The 16108-nt window shown below is 36.9% G+C and overlaps 1 protein-coding gene across 7 annotated transcripts in view; it reads left to right on the plus strand.

Moving 5' to 3' along the window:
* Positions 1 to 16108, plus strand: part of KIAA0586 (KIAA0586 ortholog) — a 138265-nt gene that overhangs the window by 16829 nt on the left and 105328 nt on the right. For all 7 annotated transcript variants that reach the window (XM_069596716.1, XM_069596719.1, XM_069596718.1 and 4 more), the window contains 8 exons: positions 528 to 681; positions 2374 to 2541; positions 4154 to 4277; positions 10777 to 10909; positions 11485 to 11699; positions 12122 to 12194; positions 13912 to 14139; positions 15047 to 15221. In XM_069596716.1, coding sequence (XP_069452817.1) covers positions 528 to 681; positions 2374 to 2541; positions 4154 to 4277; positions 10777 to 10909; positions 11485 to 11699; positions 12122 to 12194; positions 13912 to 14139; positions 15047 to 15221 — 1270 coding nt within the window. The remainder of the gene's footprint in view (positions 1 to 527; positions 682 to 2373; positions 2542 to 4153; positions 4278 to 10776; positions 10910 to 11484; positions 11700 to 12121; positions 12195 to 13911; positions 14140 to 15046; positions 15222 to 16108) is intronic.

Consider the following 16108-nt stretch of genomic DNA (forward strand, 5'->3'; position numbering starts at 1 on the left):
GGAAATGAATATTTTACTGCTGCTACTATGCAAAGCTACGGTTTTATTTTAGTGCTTTCTACCAATGGTTTTTAAACCTTTAAGTAAAATCTTATCATCGGTATTTAAAAGATGAGATGTTTTGGTTTTAAATTGTCTGGTTTAAGTAGGGGTCAAGGGCTAGGGTCCCTTTCTCCTGGTTCTTTAGTCCTAGAGAGAGTGTCTCTAGGAGACAGTAGTGTCTCAGTGTTTCCTGAGCCATCAGGAGTGTCTGATGAACTATCTCTGAGGTGAAAAGGAAGAAACAGGTTTAGAACAAATGATCAGGGCCACACTGTAGAGCCAGATGTAACCCAAGTCTTTGTGTTAGTGTATCTTTCCAGTAGCATTGCTCCTGCAGTGAGTAATTGCATGTAATGTTTATATTGTTATTATTTATTAAATCTAATAGATTGTTTTCAAGTCCTCTAATAAATTTCAAGGTATTTTTGTCATCTAACTCTTTCAGGTGATATTTGAAATAAACAAAGTTATTTCATGTTTTCTAGACTCATTTCATCAGTGCTGCACTCAAGACTAGTAGTTTTCAGCCTGTTATTGTACCTCCTTCTAGAGCAGTGGAAAAGTATTCTGTAAAACCAGACCATTTGAATTTTGGTAGCAGTAATCTGTCTTCACATAATGTTTTTTCTTCCAAACAAGGTAAAAATATGTAGTTCTCTATGAATAAAAGATGCCAGCTATGAATGTTCTTTGCAGTTTGTAAGCAGAAAATTTATTTACTGGGTTATAAGAGACTCTTTATTTTATAAAATTAGGGATTTTTTTCAGCCCACTAATTTCTAGATTATTTTGAAACTTGTTCAGCCAAGTTATGGATCATGTCCTATTTAATGGTTTTAATTAAAACTTTCATAAACTGTCAGAAGCATTTCTACATAAATTTAGATAAGTTTTACTTATCTAGCAGAGCTGGATTCGATCCCTGGGTTGGGAAGATCTTCTGGAGAAGGAAATGGCAACCCATTCCAATATTCTTGCCTGGAGATTTCCATGGACAGAGGAGTCTGGAGGGCTACAGTCCTGGGGGTATAAAGAGTCATACACAGCTGAGCACCAACATACACACATATGCACAGCAGTTCACCAATACTCTGACAAACTGCATATTTACTGTTTTTCTTCATTCTGTCAGGGGAGAAACCACCTGAGTACAATTAGAAACTTTCTAAATATTTTCAAGGAGTAATACAAGTCTATTTTAATGAAATTTTTAAAATCTCGTTATAGTAACAAAGGAATACACAACTTATTTGTGTTAAACCTTTGGAATTTAAACTCTTATCAATAAATGTATCTCCAAGTTACTGATATTTGAATAAGGAACTGATGAAAATCAAGAGCCTATCCTTTTAGTGATATATAAGATCCATGTAGTACATTATTCCTGACATTTGATTTATTAGGACATTATTATATTACAGACACATTAAAGGCTCCTTATACTTGCAAGTTGCTTTATGTCTCCACAAATGTGTGGGTCTTAAACTTTTGTGAAGTAATGTGAGTAATTTTTTAAGTTGTAAAGGGAGGAAAATGAAGCACAGAAAGTTTATGATTGCCTACTCTAGGTCACCTGGCTTGAGAGTGGGAGTGTCAGAGCTGTAGCAAGAACTCAGGTTTCCATGCTCACTGGTTATAGTTGTTAGTTTTGTGGGCTTTCCTGGTGGCTCAGTGGTAAAGAATCGCCTGCCAGTGCAAGAGACACCTGTTGGATCCCTGGGTCAGCTGAACAATAGCAACAATGTGTTTTGTGCTCACTAAAGTGGGATCTCTAGATCAAAGTGAATAAAAATTTTGAGATTTGCTGTACTTAGTACTGGGCTTCCCTGATGGCTCAGCTAGTAAAGAATCTGCCTGCAGTGTGGAAGACCTGGGATCAATCCCTGGGTTGGGAAGATCTGCTGGAGGAGGGCATGGCAACTCACTCCAGTATTCTTGCCTGGAGAATCCCTGTGGACAGAGGAGCCTGGCGGGCTACAGTCTATGGAGTCACAAAGAGTCAGACATGACTGGACGACTAGGCACATGTACTTAGTACCAGATGGCCTTCTCAGTTTTCATTGCCACAAGCAGTGTCTGGCTTTGCCATTTTCATCACAACTTAAGTAGCACTGAATATTGTCATATTTTTTCTTATTAGGTTTAAGTATAAAATATTTCTAGTTTATATTCTTTGATTTCTAGTGAGGATGAAGTTATTTCTATATATTTGTTAATAACTTGAATATCCTATATAATTTTGGTTTTATTTTTAAAACATGGGGAAGAGTAATATTATAATTAAAAATTTTTTTTAAGTAAGTTAATTATTTTCTTAATTTTCTGTTGAAGCATGTTCAAGAGAGGTTGAAGATACAAGTTTTGATAAACAGAAATCTCCTTTGGAGACACCAGCACCCCGCAGATTTGCTCCTGTTCCTGTTTCAAAGGATGATAAAATATCAAAGAGGGAAAATCCTATAGAAGAAAAAGAAAATATGAAGCTTTCATGTCATACAGGTAATAAAGCAATTATAATTAGCACACACTGCTTTTATTAGGGGCTTTGCTGGTGACTCTGTCACTGTGCTGTGCTCAGTCATGTTCAACACTTTGTGACCCCATGGACCGTAGCCCACCAGGGTCTGCTGTCTATGGAATTTTCCAGGCAGAATGCTTGAGTAGGGTTGCTGTTTCCTACTCCGTGATCTTCCCGATCCAGGGATCAAACCTGCATCTTGCTGTGATGGCAGGCAGATTCTTTACCAGAAAGTCAGCAGTAAAGAATTTGCCTGCCAATGCGGGAGACATGGGTTTGCTATCTGGGTCAGGAAGAGCCCATGGAGAAGGAAATGGCAACCCACTTCAGTATTCTTGTCTGGGAAATCCCGTGGACAGAGGAGCCTGGTAGGCTATAGTCCATGGGGTTGCAAAAGAGTTGAACACAACTAAGCGATTAAACAACAAAAGCAACAACTTTTGTTAGACCTATCTCAAGTTAGGAATAGATTTCCACACTTAGGATTTATAATTCCCTCACATGGACTTCCGGGGTGGCTCAGTGGTAAAGAATCTGCCTGCCAAGCAGGAGACATGAGTTTAATTCCAGGGTCAGGAAGATCCACTAGAGAAGGAAATAGTAACCCTAACCCACTCCAGTATTCTTGCCTGGGAAATCCTATGAACAGAGGAGACTGGTGGGCGACAGTCCATGGGGTCTCAGAGAGTCAGACACAACTGAGCGACTTAAAAAAACAGCAAATGAACTGGATTGGGACCTCTGTTTTTAATATTTTTCTTTAAGTAATACTGGGCAAATTAAGCTTCTTTTGATTCTTTGTAGAAGCAGTTGGAAATAAACCTTTGTAATTATTCTATCTTCTGCAAGTTATTATGTAAACCTTTAATGAAAATTGTTATTAATAAATAAAAATAATGCATTGTTGAAAGTAAGCTGATTATCATGTTTACTTATATTATTTTTAAATGTGAGTTTGTATAATAAAACTAAGAAATTTAACATTTATTATCATGTTCAGTTAGAAAAATGCTAATAACCTTTATAATTGACAAGAAATAATACTTTGTTTTAGATCCTTATAGTATTTATAGTAAAAGTAAGCAGAGATGTTAAGTATAAGCTTTCATTTTTGGAATTATTTAAATACATTCAATCTTGTCCTGGACATATTTAAAGACTCTTACGTAATTTTAAAAATATAATCTTTATTAAGTAAAGCAACCTTAACCACCAAAAAAATTGATAAGTAGTCTCATTAGAGATGAGGCTAAAAGGAAGATTCAACCAATACTAGTTATGAAGAAACTGCTAAATCTCCCTTTTACTGTCTATAGAAATATTTCTGTATACAGGGCTTTGCCGTGGTGTTACTTCTCATTCATACTCTTTTTCCTTCTGTAATGGAAATTAATTCAGGCCTAAACTTTTACAAGTATAGTTTCCATGAGTTATAAATGTTTAGCTTTTGATGTATATGTAGTCTGCCTTGTAGAGTGAAATGAGTAGATCATTACCATGTGAAACTAATTTAGTACAAACGTGTGAGCTATTACATAAAAGAGAAATGAATTAGTACTTGAAAAATGATACTATATTTCTTGTATATCTTAGGAAGTGTAGGATTCTTGGAACAAATTCTGAATAACCGTGATTCTTTGACGAGAATAAGTGAATCTTCAGACAAAACCTCACTAGCTAGGTCAAAAATGGGATGGAATCCTGAGACGAGAAACAGGTAAAAATGAGATTGGAATGCAAACTAGGTTGAACAGAGTTTTTTATTTTTTTATAGTTCTAAAATTTCTTCGGGAATTTTAATGGATTTATGAGATTGCTTTTAAAAATTATCTTAGATTTAGTTACCATTTTCTTCTGCTAATATATCTTTCCTCTTTTCTATAATTATACAATGTGTGTGTGTTTAGTTGCTCAGTCATGTCTGACTCTTTGTGACCCCCATGGACTGTAGCCAGTTTCTTCTGTCCATGGAGGTTCTCTAGGCCAGAATGCTGGAGTGGGTAGCCTTTGCCTTCTCTAGGGAATCTTTCCAACCCAGGGTTCAAACCCAGGTCTGCCACACCACAGGCGGATTCTTTACCATCTAAGCCACCAATGAATACATCTAATTTTCTCAAAATGTAGATTATTTACTATTCATTTCTGATTAAATGATATCTGGGATTTGCTTCAATAATAATCCAGTGCAGGGTGGGGAAAACCAGGTTGGAAGTATAAATGAAATGAAGATAGATAGCCGTGAGTTAGTTATTGATGTAGGTAGATAAGGGTATATGGAGGTCATTATGCTACTATTTCTACTTTTGTGTTTGAAACTTTACATTATAAAAAGTTTTTAAAAAGTCAAGTAAATAGTAAAAGTCAAGGTATAGTCAGCCAGTATAATTTTTTTCTTGAATGTCATGAAAAGTACAATAACAAAAACTAAATAAGCTACGTTTTGTGTAATCTCATGAGACATTGTACAATTTTAGTCTGTTACCATTAGTGTAATTACTAATAAAGTAAGATTTATGTCTGTCATGTTGTTATATGTTTTTATATATCTTAGGTCCTTTTCTTACTCTACTGTTCCTCCATATTGTCTTTTTAACATTAAATAGATATTTTCTAGTATAACATTTTAATTCCCTTATTGCTTTCTTAACTATTTTTTTTCGAGTTATTTTCTCAGTAGTTGCCCTAGGAACTACAATTAACATCTTAATTTAAAACAATCTAGTTAGGATTAATACCAGTTTAATTTCTGTAGGATTCAGAAACTTTACTGCAGTATAGATTGACTCCCTCCTCTTTTCTTTCTGCTATTATTATCATACAAAGTATATCTTTATACATTATAAGCTTGTCCCTACAGCTTGATAATTACTGTTTTACACAGTTGTCTTTTATATCAGATAGAAGGAGAGAGTTATAAACAAATAATTTAATACTGTTTTTTATATTTACCTATGGAAGGAATGATGCTAAAGCTGAAACTCCAGTACTTTGGCCACCTCAGACGAAGGGTTGACTCATTGGAAAAGACTCTGATGCTGGGAGGGATTGGGGGCAGGAGGAGAAGGGGACGACCGAGGATGAGATGGCTGGATGGCATCACTGACTCAATGGACATGAGTCTGAGTGAACTCCGGGAGTTGCTGATGGACAGGGAGGCCTGGTGTGCTGCGATTCATGGGGTCGCCAAGAGTCGGACACGACTGAGCCACTGAAGTGGACTGACCTGATACAGTTAACTTTCACCCATACTCTTTATTTCTTCATGTGGATTTGAGTTAGTGCATAATGTCCTTTTATTTCACCCTAAGGGACTCTTTTTAGTATTTACTATAGGGTAGGTCTGCTAGTGATGAATGCTCTCTGTTTTATTTATCTGGAAATGTCATAATTTTTATCTTTGAATCATAGTTTTACTGGATGTAGAATTTTTGGTTGATACTCTTGTCCTTTTAGTGCTTTGAATATATCATTTTACTGCCTTCTAGATTTCATGATTTCTGATGAGAAATATACTGTTAATCTTACTAAGGATCAGTTTAGTTCAGTTCAGTTGCTCAGTCGGGTCTGACTGTTTGCAACCCCGTGAACCGCAGCACACCAGGCCTCCCTGTCCATCACCAACTCCCAGAATCTATCCAATCCCATGTCCATCAAGTCGGTGATGCCATCCAACCATCTATCCTCTTGTCGTCCCCTTCTCCTGCCCTCAATCTTTCCCAGCATCAGGGTCTTTTCCAGTGAGTCAGATCTTCACATCAGGTGGCCAAAATATTGGAGTTTCAGCTTCAGGATCAGCCCTTCCAACGAACACCCAGGACTGATCTCCTTTAGGATGGACTGGTTGGATCTCCTTGCAGTCCAAGGGACTCTCAAGAGTCTTCTCCAACACTACAGTTCAAAAGCATCAATTTTTCTGTGCTCAGGCTTTCTTTATAGTCCAACTCTCACATCCATACGTGACCACTGGAAAAACCATAGCCTTCACTAGACGGACCTTTGTTGGCAAAGAAATGTCTCTGTTTTTTAAAATGCTGTCTAGGTTGATCATAACTTTCCTTCCAAGGATTAAGCGTCTTTTCATTTCATGGCTGCAGTCACCATCTGCAGTGATTTTGGAGCCCCCCAAAATAAAGTCATCCACTGTTTCCACTGTTTCCCCATCTATTTCCCATGAAGTGATGGGACCAGATGCCATGATCTTAGTTTTCTGAATGTTGAGCTTTAAGTCAACTTTTTCACTCTCCTCTTTCACTTTCATCAAGAGGCTCTTTAGTTTTTCTTCTTCACTTTCTGCCCTAAGGGTGGTGTCATCTGCATACCTGAGGTTAGTGATATTTCTCCTGGCAATCTTGATTTCAGCTGTGCTTCCTCCAGCCCAGCGTTTCTCATGATGTACTCTGCATATAAGTTAAATAAGCAGGGTGACAATATACAGCCTTGACGTACTCCTTTTCCTATTTGGAACCAGTCTGTTGTTCCACGTTCAGTTCTAACTGTTGCTTCCTGACCTGCATATAGGTTTCTCAAGAGGCAGGTCAGGTGGTCTGGTATTCTCATCTCTTTCAGAATTTTCCACAGTTGATTGTGATCCACACAGTCAAAGGCTTTGGCATGGTCAATAAAGCAGAAATAGATGTTTTTCTGGAACTCTCGTGCTTTTTGGATGATCCAAGTAAGACGGTAGGCACTGAGAGAGGGCATCAGAGGGCAGACAGACAGAAACCACAATCACAGACAACTAGCCAATCTGATCACACGGACCACAGCCTTGTCTAACTCAGTGAAACTAAGCCATGCCATGTGGGGCCACCCAAGACGGATGGGTCACGGTGGAGAGGTCTGACAGAATGTGGTCCACTGAAGAAGGAAATGGCAAACCACTTCAGTATTGTTCCCTTGAGAACCTCATGAATAGTATGAAAAGGCAAAAAGATAGGACCCTGAAAGATGAACTCCCCAGGTCGGTAGGTGCCCAATATGCTACTGGAGATCAGTGGTGAAATAACTTCAGAAAGGATGGAGCGGTGGAGCCAAAGCAAAAACAACACCCAGTTGTGGATGGGACTGGTGATAGAAGCAAGGTCCGATGCTGTAAAGAGCAGTATTACTAAGGATACTTTGTATGTAATGAATCACTTCTATCTTTAAGGATTCTCTCTTTGTCTTAGGCTTTTGACAGTTTGATGTGTCTAAATGTGGATCTCTTTGAGTTCATCCTCCTAAAATTTTGTTGATCTTCTTGGATGACTGAATTAACATTCATTAAGTCAGGGAGTTTTTTGGCTGTTATTTTTGTACACAGTTAAATAGTACACATGATCTTTTTTTTCTCCTTGGGCTATGTTGTTTGTTGTTATGCTTGATGGTATCTGACAGGTCTTAAGGATTTTAGGGTTTTTTTGTTCTTTTTTTGCTCTGTTCTTCAAACTGTGTTCAGTCACTCAGTCACACCCAACTCTTTGTGGCCCCATAGACTATAGCCCACCGGGCTCCTCTGTCCATGGAATTTTCCAGGCAAGAATAGTAGAGCGGGTTGCCATTTCCTACTCCAAGGGATCTTTCTGTCACAGAGATCAAACCCAAGTCACTTGCATCTCTGGCATTGGCAGGCAGATTCTTTACCACTAGCACTACCTTGGAAGCCCATTCCTCAAACTGGATAATCTCAATTAACCGGTCTGTAAATTTGCTGATTCTTTCTCTTACCAATTGGAATCAACTCCAGAATTTGTCTTTAAAAAAAGGAAAAAATTATTTATTTATTAATTTTTGGCTTTGCTGGGTCTTTGTTACTGCTTGTGGGCTTTCTCTAGTTGTGGTAAGTGGGGCCTGCTCTTTGTTACAGTGCACAGCCTTCTTGTTGTGTCTTCTCTCATTGCAGAGGATGGTCTCTGTATGTGGGCTCAGTGGTTGTGGCATGTGGGCTGTATGGTGCACGGGCTCAGTGGTTGTAGTGCCTGAGCTTTAGTTGCTTCATGGCATATGGAATTTTCCCAGACCAGGAATGGAACTCACATCCCCCACAGTGGCAGGCAGATTCTTATCCACTGTTCTACCACAGAAGTCCAGTAGCTTTTCTCTTTTTTGGTATTCTTTGATGAGACGTCATTCTTATTTATCTATTTATTTTGGTCTTGCTCTGTGGCTTGTAGGATCTTAGTTCCCTGACCAGAGATTGAACCCAGGCCCTCAGCATGGAGTCCTAACCCCTGGACCACCAGGGAATTCCCAAGACTTCATTATTATTTTTGTTGTTGTTCAGTCTCTAAGTCATATCTGACTTATTGCAACCCCATGGACTTCTGCACACCAGGCTCCTCTGTCCTTCACTATCTCCAGGAGTTGGCTCAGATTTATGTCCATTGAGTCAGTTTATCTAACCATCTCATCCTCTGCCACCCTCCTTCTCCTTTTGCCTTCAGTCTTTCCCAGCATCAGGGTCTTTTCCAGTGAGTTGGCTCTTTGCATCAGGTGGCCAAAGTATTGGAGCTTCAACTTCAGCATCAGTCCTTTCATTCTTTTGAAAAGTGAAAGTGTTAGTCGCTCAGTTGTGTCTGACTCTTTGCAACCTCATGGACTGTAGCCTGCCAGGCTCCTCTATCCATGGGATTTCGCAGGCAAGAGGACTAGAGTGGGTTGCCATGCTGTCCTCCAGGAGATCTTCCCAACCCAGGGACTGATACTTTTCTCTACTTATAGTAGCTAATTTTTGGTCTTTCTCTAGTTAAGTCCAATATTTGGAGTTCCTCAAGGATAGTTTCTACTGATATTCTTTTTCCTGTGTCTGAGCTATATTTACTATTTCTTTGTATCTCACAACTTTTTGTTGAAAATTAGACATTTAAAATAATTTAATGGGCCAGTTTTGGAAATTAGATTCTTCCATCAACTCCCACCCTCCCACCAGGATTTGTTGTTACTGCTGGTTATTTTTCTTGTTGTTGCTGTTTAATGATTTTCCTGGACTAATTCTATAATTTTTATTCTTTATTATGTGTAGCAAGTCTCCATTTGATTAGCTAAGTCAGCTAATGATTGGAAGATTTCCTTAACTATTTTGAATGAATAAATCTTGCTATCTTTGCCAAGGGGTTGTGTGTGTGTGTGTGTGTGTGTGTGTGTGTGTATGTGTGTGTATACACTGGGGAACACCTTCAGTGCTCCAGCAGTTTGTAAGCCTATCTTAATCCTAACTTCCTACTCGTAAAGAGTTCATGGTCAGCCAGATGTGAAAGATTATGCCCTTCTTAGGTCATTCTTTTGCATGCATAGAGCCCTGTACATGCATGTGACCTTCTAGAGCCCCAGTAGTGTTTCGGAGCTTTTCAGACTCCACCGTGGGGTCTTGCCGGGCAATTCAGTGGTTAAGACTCCATCTTCCAGTGAAGGGGGTATGGCTTGGACCTCTGGTCAGGGAACTAAGGTTCCACATGCCACGGGGTGTGGCCAAAAATTAAAAAAACAAACAACTCCATCGTGGACATCTCCTTCCTCAGTTTTTTGGCTTATTGTCCACCCTCTTGTTTGCTTCAACTGGTATGACTCCCTCAGGCAGCTAAGATGTTAAGCAGTTGCCACTGTTTTCAAAAAATGACCCTGGGATGGGATTTCTCACTGAGTCAGATTTAAGGAGAAACCTTGTGAATATGACTTTTTCCACTTTTTCCACCCTTTTAGTGCCTGTGAGGCTGTCGGTTTTCACAGCTACAGTGATGATGAGGCTGTTGATTTTCAAAGCTACTCAGAGTTGAAGAAAGGCCTCTGGGAATAGAGCAATTTAAAATACCATAGAGCTTGCTGTTCTTGTCAGCCATTCTTGTTAAGTAAATGTTCCTACAAGCTTTTGTTTAATTTCCACCATTCTGAAAAAGCTGATCTGACCATTTTTGCTAGTGTTTTGTTTGCTTTTATTCAGGAGTAGATTTTAGAGATTATTACTCTACCATTCTAGAAGTGCTTCTGCGCATTCGTTTCTTCCAAGCAAAACCATTTTCTGCTCTTTTCCTACTATTCTTAAACCAATCTGGTCAGAGTAATTTTGTTTCTTGCAATTTTTGTGTTTTGTATGTTTAACCACATAATTGACTGATTCTTTGTGCAATTTTAATAGGACCCATTTAGAATTCATTTAACTAAGAATGTATCAAAGATTTATATCATCAAATGTTTACGGAACTTAGGCAGTTTAGAAAACTTTACTTTGAAATCTTTTTCAGCATTGATACTATAGCCACTCAAAGATTTCCTTCCTATGAAGAACTAGGAACAGCTAAAGTGACTGTGCAGAAGTCTGACGATATTCTTCATGAACTTGATCAAAAGAGGAAAGAAACAAATAGTATACTCCAGGTAAAGTGTGAACAAAGTCTTGAAATTAATGATGAGCAAAGGTAAAAATTATGAAGAAATAAAGTTGCCAAGACAAAGCAGGAGGAGGATGAAGACAGAGCACTGAAAGACGTGTCAGCCCAGCTTGTTTCCCTTGCAGAACTTTTCCGAAAGCCCTCTGCAGGTGATTTCTGCTTCCTACTCCTTGGCTAAGAGTGAGCCACACACTCTCAAGTTGGAGAGGAAGGAAGGTGGAAGGGGAACGTGAATGGCCCTTATTTATCCAGTTCACATTGTCTGCCCTGCCTACCCAGAGCCAACTTGCTGTTAATTTGTTTGGCTTTCTTCACCCAGATAGAACTTTTATAGGTCACTGAACTACTGTGGGCTTCCCAGCCCCATTTTACTGAACATTCACAGTATACATCTAAAAGAAACTTTAGTTGCTAAGTATTCTTTTATAGCTCTTCAATTTGACAAATTCATTCCTTAGACTGGTGTAGTATATGCCCCAAACTATACTAACAGCTCTTATGTGGATTAAAATATGAATATAAGTTTTACATATTGATATTCTTGCCTTTTTATCTTTTAAGTTGAAAGAATCTCAGATGTCAGGGCTTGCGGATCTTCCACAGAATTCCATTAAGCTTCAAATAACAAATACAAGATCTGTATTGAAAGATGCTGAGAAGATTTTAAGAGGAGTACAAAATAATAAAAAAGTACTTGAAGAAAATCTGGAAGCTATAATTCGTGCAAAGGATGGAGCTGCCATGTATTCATTTATCAATGCTCTATCCAACAACAGGTAGGACAGGATGTTGGCATCCCAAGGTTTTTTATGAAACTGCCAGTTTACAGGCTCTCTTCATTTTTTTTCTAAGCTCTTCCTTTTGCTTTAATGTGTTTTGATGTTTAGAAAAGATTCTTCATTGCCTTTGATAGTGTGGACTTATTATAAAGTTGAAATTTAGTTATATGCCTGCTGCTATTATTTTTCACAAGTGTTAATTTTCCGTTTAATTTTTTTTTTCTCTTTTTGGTATGTATTCACTAGAATCTACATATGCTTTGCAGGCATCCTTGAAACATTGGATGAAACTAATAACATTGGCTTTTCCTTTTCAAATGAAGGCTATTGGGCTACACAATAGATTCAAAGTTAGATAGGAGATCTGTTCTTAGAACCTTTAATGTTAATCTAAGAAAATTATTTTTTCTCTTTTGTAGGGAGATATCAGAGAAGATTCGGATCAAAAAGACTGTAGATGACTGGATTAAAACGATTTCTGCAGAAATTCAAGTAGGTATTGAAAAGAATTAAGTGAATTCTTAAGAGATACCATTGACTCCAATTTATAAGTATCATAGCTATTCTCAAAATATTCCTTATAAGTCCACTTGTAAGTCTTAATTTCACTCTTATCACCCGTTGTACTTATTAGTAATAAGGTCCATTTTATTCAACATGTGCTTTGTCTCATAAATTATATTATGGCTGTTAACTGGAAAATTGTAGACAACTACTAAAATATGAGTGATTGCAAAGAAAATTTAGCAAAAGCATTTGGAAAAGAAAGTAGACATAAAAAGGTATACTTAGGAAGACAACAGATTTAGAAGCATTGGCTTACCAAAGTAAAAGCATCAAAGTTACTTAAAAGGAGAGTACTCCACAAAAATCTCTAAGGTTACTGTGTTTAGAGAAGTCAGTTCCAGATGGAAAAATTGCCACTTTCTCACTTCCACACATCTTATGGTGTATCTACAGACATTAGTATTGCAAAAATTCAGGAGAGTTCTTTTTATTAGGTGGTCAGTAATTTAAAGGAAATTTCTCAATATTTTATGTATTTTTAAGCAAAACTAGACAAGTTAACTCATTTTTACCTGGAGGTGCAAAGTGTTTTTTTCCTGACTGTAAGATATGTGTATATGCTTACTCACAGTTATAGCAGGGTGAAGTGTTAGTTTGGTTTCCATAGCATTAAACACTAAAATACACTTCTTTTGGGAGGGTGGGAAGGGTGTGTGTGTGTGTTTGTGTGTGTGTGTGTTGTGTTGTTTGTTGTCTCTCTCTCTCTCTTTTTTTTTAATGGCTACACCATGCAGCTTTGGGGATCTTACTTTCTTGACCAGGGTTTGAATCTGGGCCCCTGACAGTGAATGAAAGCACAGAGTCCTAACCACTGGACCACCAGGGAGCTCTCTAAAATACACTTTTAAACACTGTTGTTTTAAGAATATGTATCTCCAGTACATAAAGAGTTTATATTAGCTGCTATGTGATGCACCAGAGGAAAAATTGACCTATGGGTCAAAAGACTTGGAGTTCACCTCTGGTTCTTCAGATGACTAGCAGTATATGTAACTGTAACAGTAGCTGTCATGCAAAATATGCTTCTTTAAACCTTCAAGTAACTTCTAATTTATAAATATCTCAGAACTTTCTTACAAAATTTTTACTTTTTGAAAACTTATTTTTTAATTTAAATTTGAAGTTACTATCTTCATATGGTTTAAACATCAAAAAGTATAAAAACCTCTATGATGAAAAATTGCCCTCTTATCCCTGAAGATCGTCTACTGTTTCTCATTCTTCTGCTCCATAAAATACTAGTCTTTTAAATTTTTTATTTATTCTAAAAAGAATTCTTATTCATATTGAACCAATATCATTTATTTATAAAGCTTTTAAAACTGCTAAATCATATTTCTATAACAGTAGGAAAAAATGGGCTTCCATGGTGCCTCCGTGGTAAAGAATCCGCCTGCTAGTGCTGGGGACATGGAGTCAGGGGTTTGATCCCTGGGTCAGGAAGGTCCCCGGAGAAGGAAATGGCCAACCTGCTCTAGTATTCTTGCCTGGGAAATACCATGACAGAGGAGCCTGGCGGGCTACAGTCCATGGGGTCGCTAAAGAGTCAGACACAACTTAGCAGCTAAACAACAACAACTTTGGATGTGAAATGTTACTACTTGGATAGATTTTAAGTAATTTTAGTTTTGCTTGTATTAAGGATGAACTGACGAGAAAAGATTATGAACAAAAGAGATTTGATCAGAAGAATGAAAGGAACAAGAGAGCTTACAACATGAATAAATATATTAAAACCAACACACAAGATAAAACTGTAAACAACTCTGTAATTCCAAGAAAACATTCTCAAAAACAAAAAGAGGATCGTCTTCGGAATCCACCTATAAGGAGCATGCCTGCTTCAAGCTTACAGAGAGAGAGAAGAGAAGTAAGGTTCTAATCTGGTTTTATGATGTAAATGTTGCATAATTATTAAAGATATATATAATGAAATTACTGTGAAAATGTTTTAAAAATATGAGTGGCTATACAAATGAGAACCGTCTTTAACTACTGATATTTACAGGTTTTGATATCTGTAATGTAGAAATTATTGCACAAAGTACACCATTCTTTCCTTTTGAGTTGACATGCTTATAGTATTTCAGTTATATTGGATTTATTTAAAAATAATCGTCCAAAAATTAGATTTTTTTAGTTCATGGTATTCAGAATTGTGTATGTGTGTGTATTTTTGTTTGGTTATTTTTCAGTTTAATAAATGTCTGTTTAGTGCCCAATGATTGCATGGCAAGGTACTAGATGCTATGGAGGGAATTTTTTGGCTGCCCTGAGTAGTAACTTTGTTAATGCCAAACATGGATTGTTGGGCAGATTAATAAAGCATCTAATTAATTCAGTGCTTGGTGCTCAGCAGATGTTCAATAAATGCTACTTTTCTGTGGCATTTAGATTATGATTGAAGGTGGGATCAGAAATGTAGAAAATTATTTAAAGACTTGGTTTGTGTCATTTTACTGTACTTGAAAGTTACTACTTTCAGATGTAAAATGTGTTTAAGCTTTCTTTTTGGTACTGAAAATATGCTTAGTAGTATAAGAATCTTCATGTTTCTTGGGTAAATGATTTTTGTCTTTAATTTTCATGCTTTTGAAAACTTTAAAACTGCAGTTTGGAAATTGTCTCCAGAATTTAAGAGCTATTTAATATAGAGGATTTTCCTGATCTGATCATTCTTAATATAGTACTTAAGCTGGCAAAAGGAGGTTTTAGAAAAATGAGATAAGTGTTTGATGACTATTTTGCTGATGAGTTGAATACTTTTGTGTACTTAGGGATTTTTGAAAGCACCCACAGTGGTGCAAGACAAGGATTATATGTTACAAATCTATGGAAAACCAGTTTATCAGGGTCACCGCAGCACTCTTAAAAAAGGACCATATCTCAGATTTAATTCTCCATCTCCTAAGTCCAGACCACAGAGACCAAAAGTAATAGAACGAGTTAAAGGTATGAAACCTCATTTTTTGTGGTATCACTTTAATATGTAAAGTTTAATTTTTTCTATTTATTTATTAATACATTCAAATTATATCATGCTTAGGGATGGAAATATTTCCTTCCAGGAGAGTAAGAAAAAACAGACCAGACTCGAAATATTGGAGGGAAAAGTAGTATTAGATGGTATCTTCAGATAAACTTAATAAAATTTATGAGATGATGGCTCTTAAGCAATTTAAATTATAATATTAGGGAATGTAGACTGTTCTTGCAGATCTTAGCCTATCATGTTCTTTATGGACAGAAAGATGAGCCATATCCTATACATTATCATAAAAGTGCTTATGGGCACTTTTAAAGTTTGGTTTGTTCTCAAAGAGCCTTAAGTTGCAGAAGTGAAAAATTCTTTATCATGTTTATATACAAGTAGAAATATCTTTATTTATCACTATATGTTTTGATTGACACATACCACTTTACTAGCATATTTAAATATAACTTTTAGTTAAGTATTGACTCAGTTGACTTTGGTTACAGTTTGAAATTTCTCAGCTTGTGCTTTAGCAGTCTATAAGCTACTTTGATAATATGCTGTAACTCATGGATCCCAGTTCATTTTCCTTTCTGATCCTGTCTTGTGAGTGGGTGATTGCTTTATTTTTCCTTTCCTTTACAAAAGTTAGTTGATCATATAGGGTGTCAGTTTATCTAGAAATCTTATAGATTTTGTTTTAGTAGGCTTTATGGATGATGTTTACCCTAATGTTTCCTTGATTTATTAGAGCTTGCTGTTAACTTATATTTGGGATTTGGAAACTTTTGCAAAAAATGACCCAACGTTTTAAAATACTTTCAAATCCAAAAATCACTCTATGAATTAACTCTTAATGATAAAG

The sequence above is a fragment of the Ovis canadensis genome, chromosome 7 (genome assembly GCF_042477335.2).
Source record: "Ovis canadensis isolate MfBH-ARS-UI-01 breed Bighorn chromosome 7, ARS-UI_OviCan_v2, whole genome shotgun sequence".
NCBI classification, from domain to species: domain Eukaryota; kingdom Metazoa; phylum Chordata; class Mammalia; order Artiodactyla; family Bovidae; genus Ovis; species Ovis canadensis.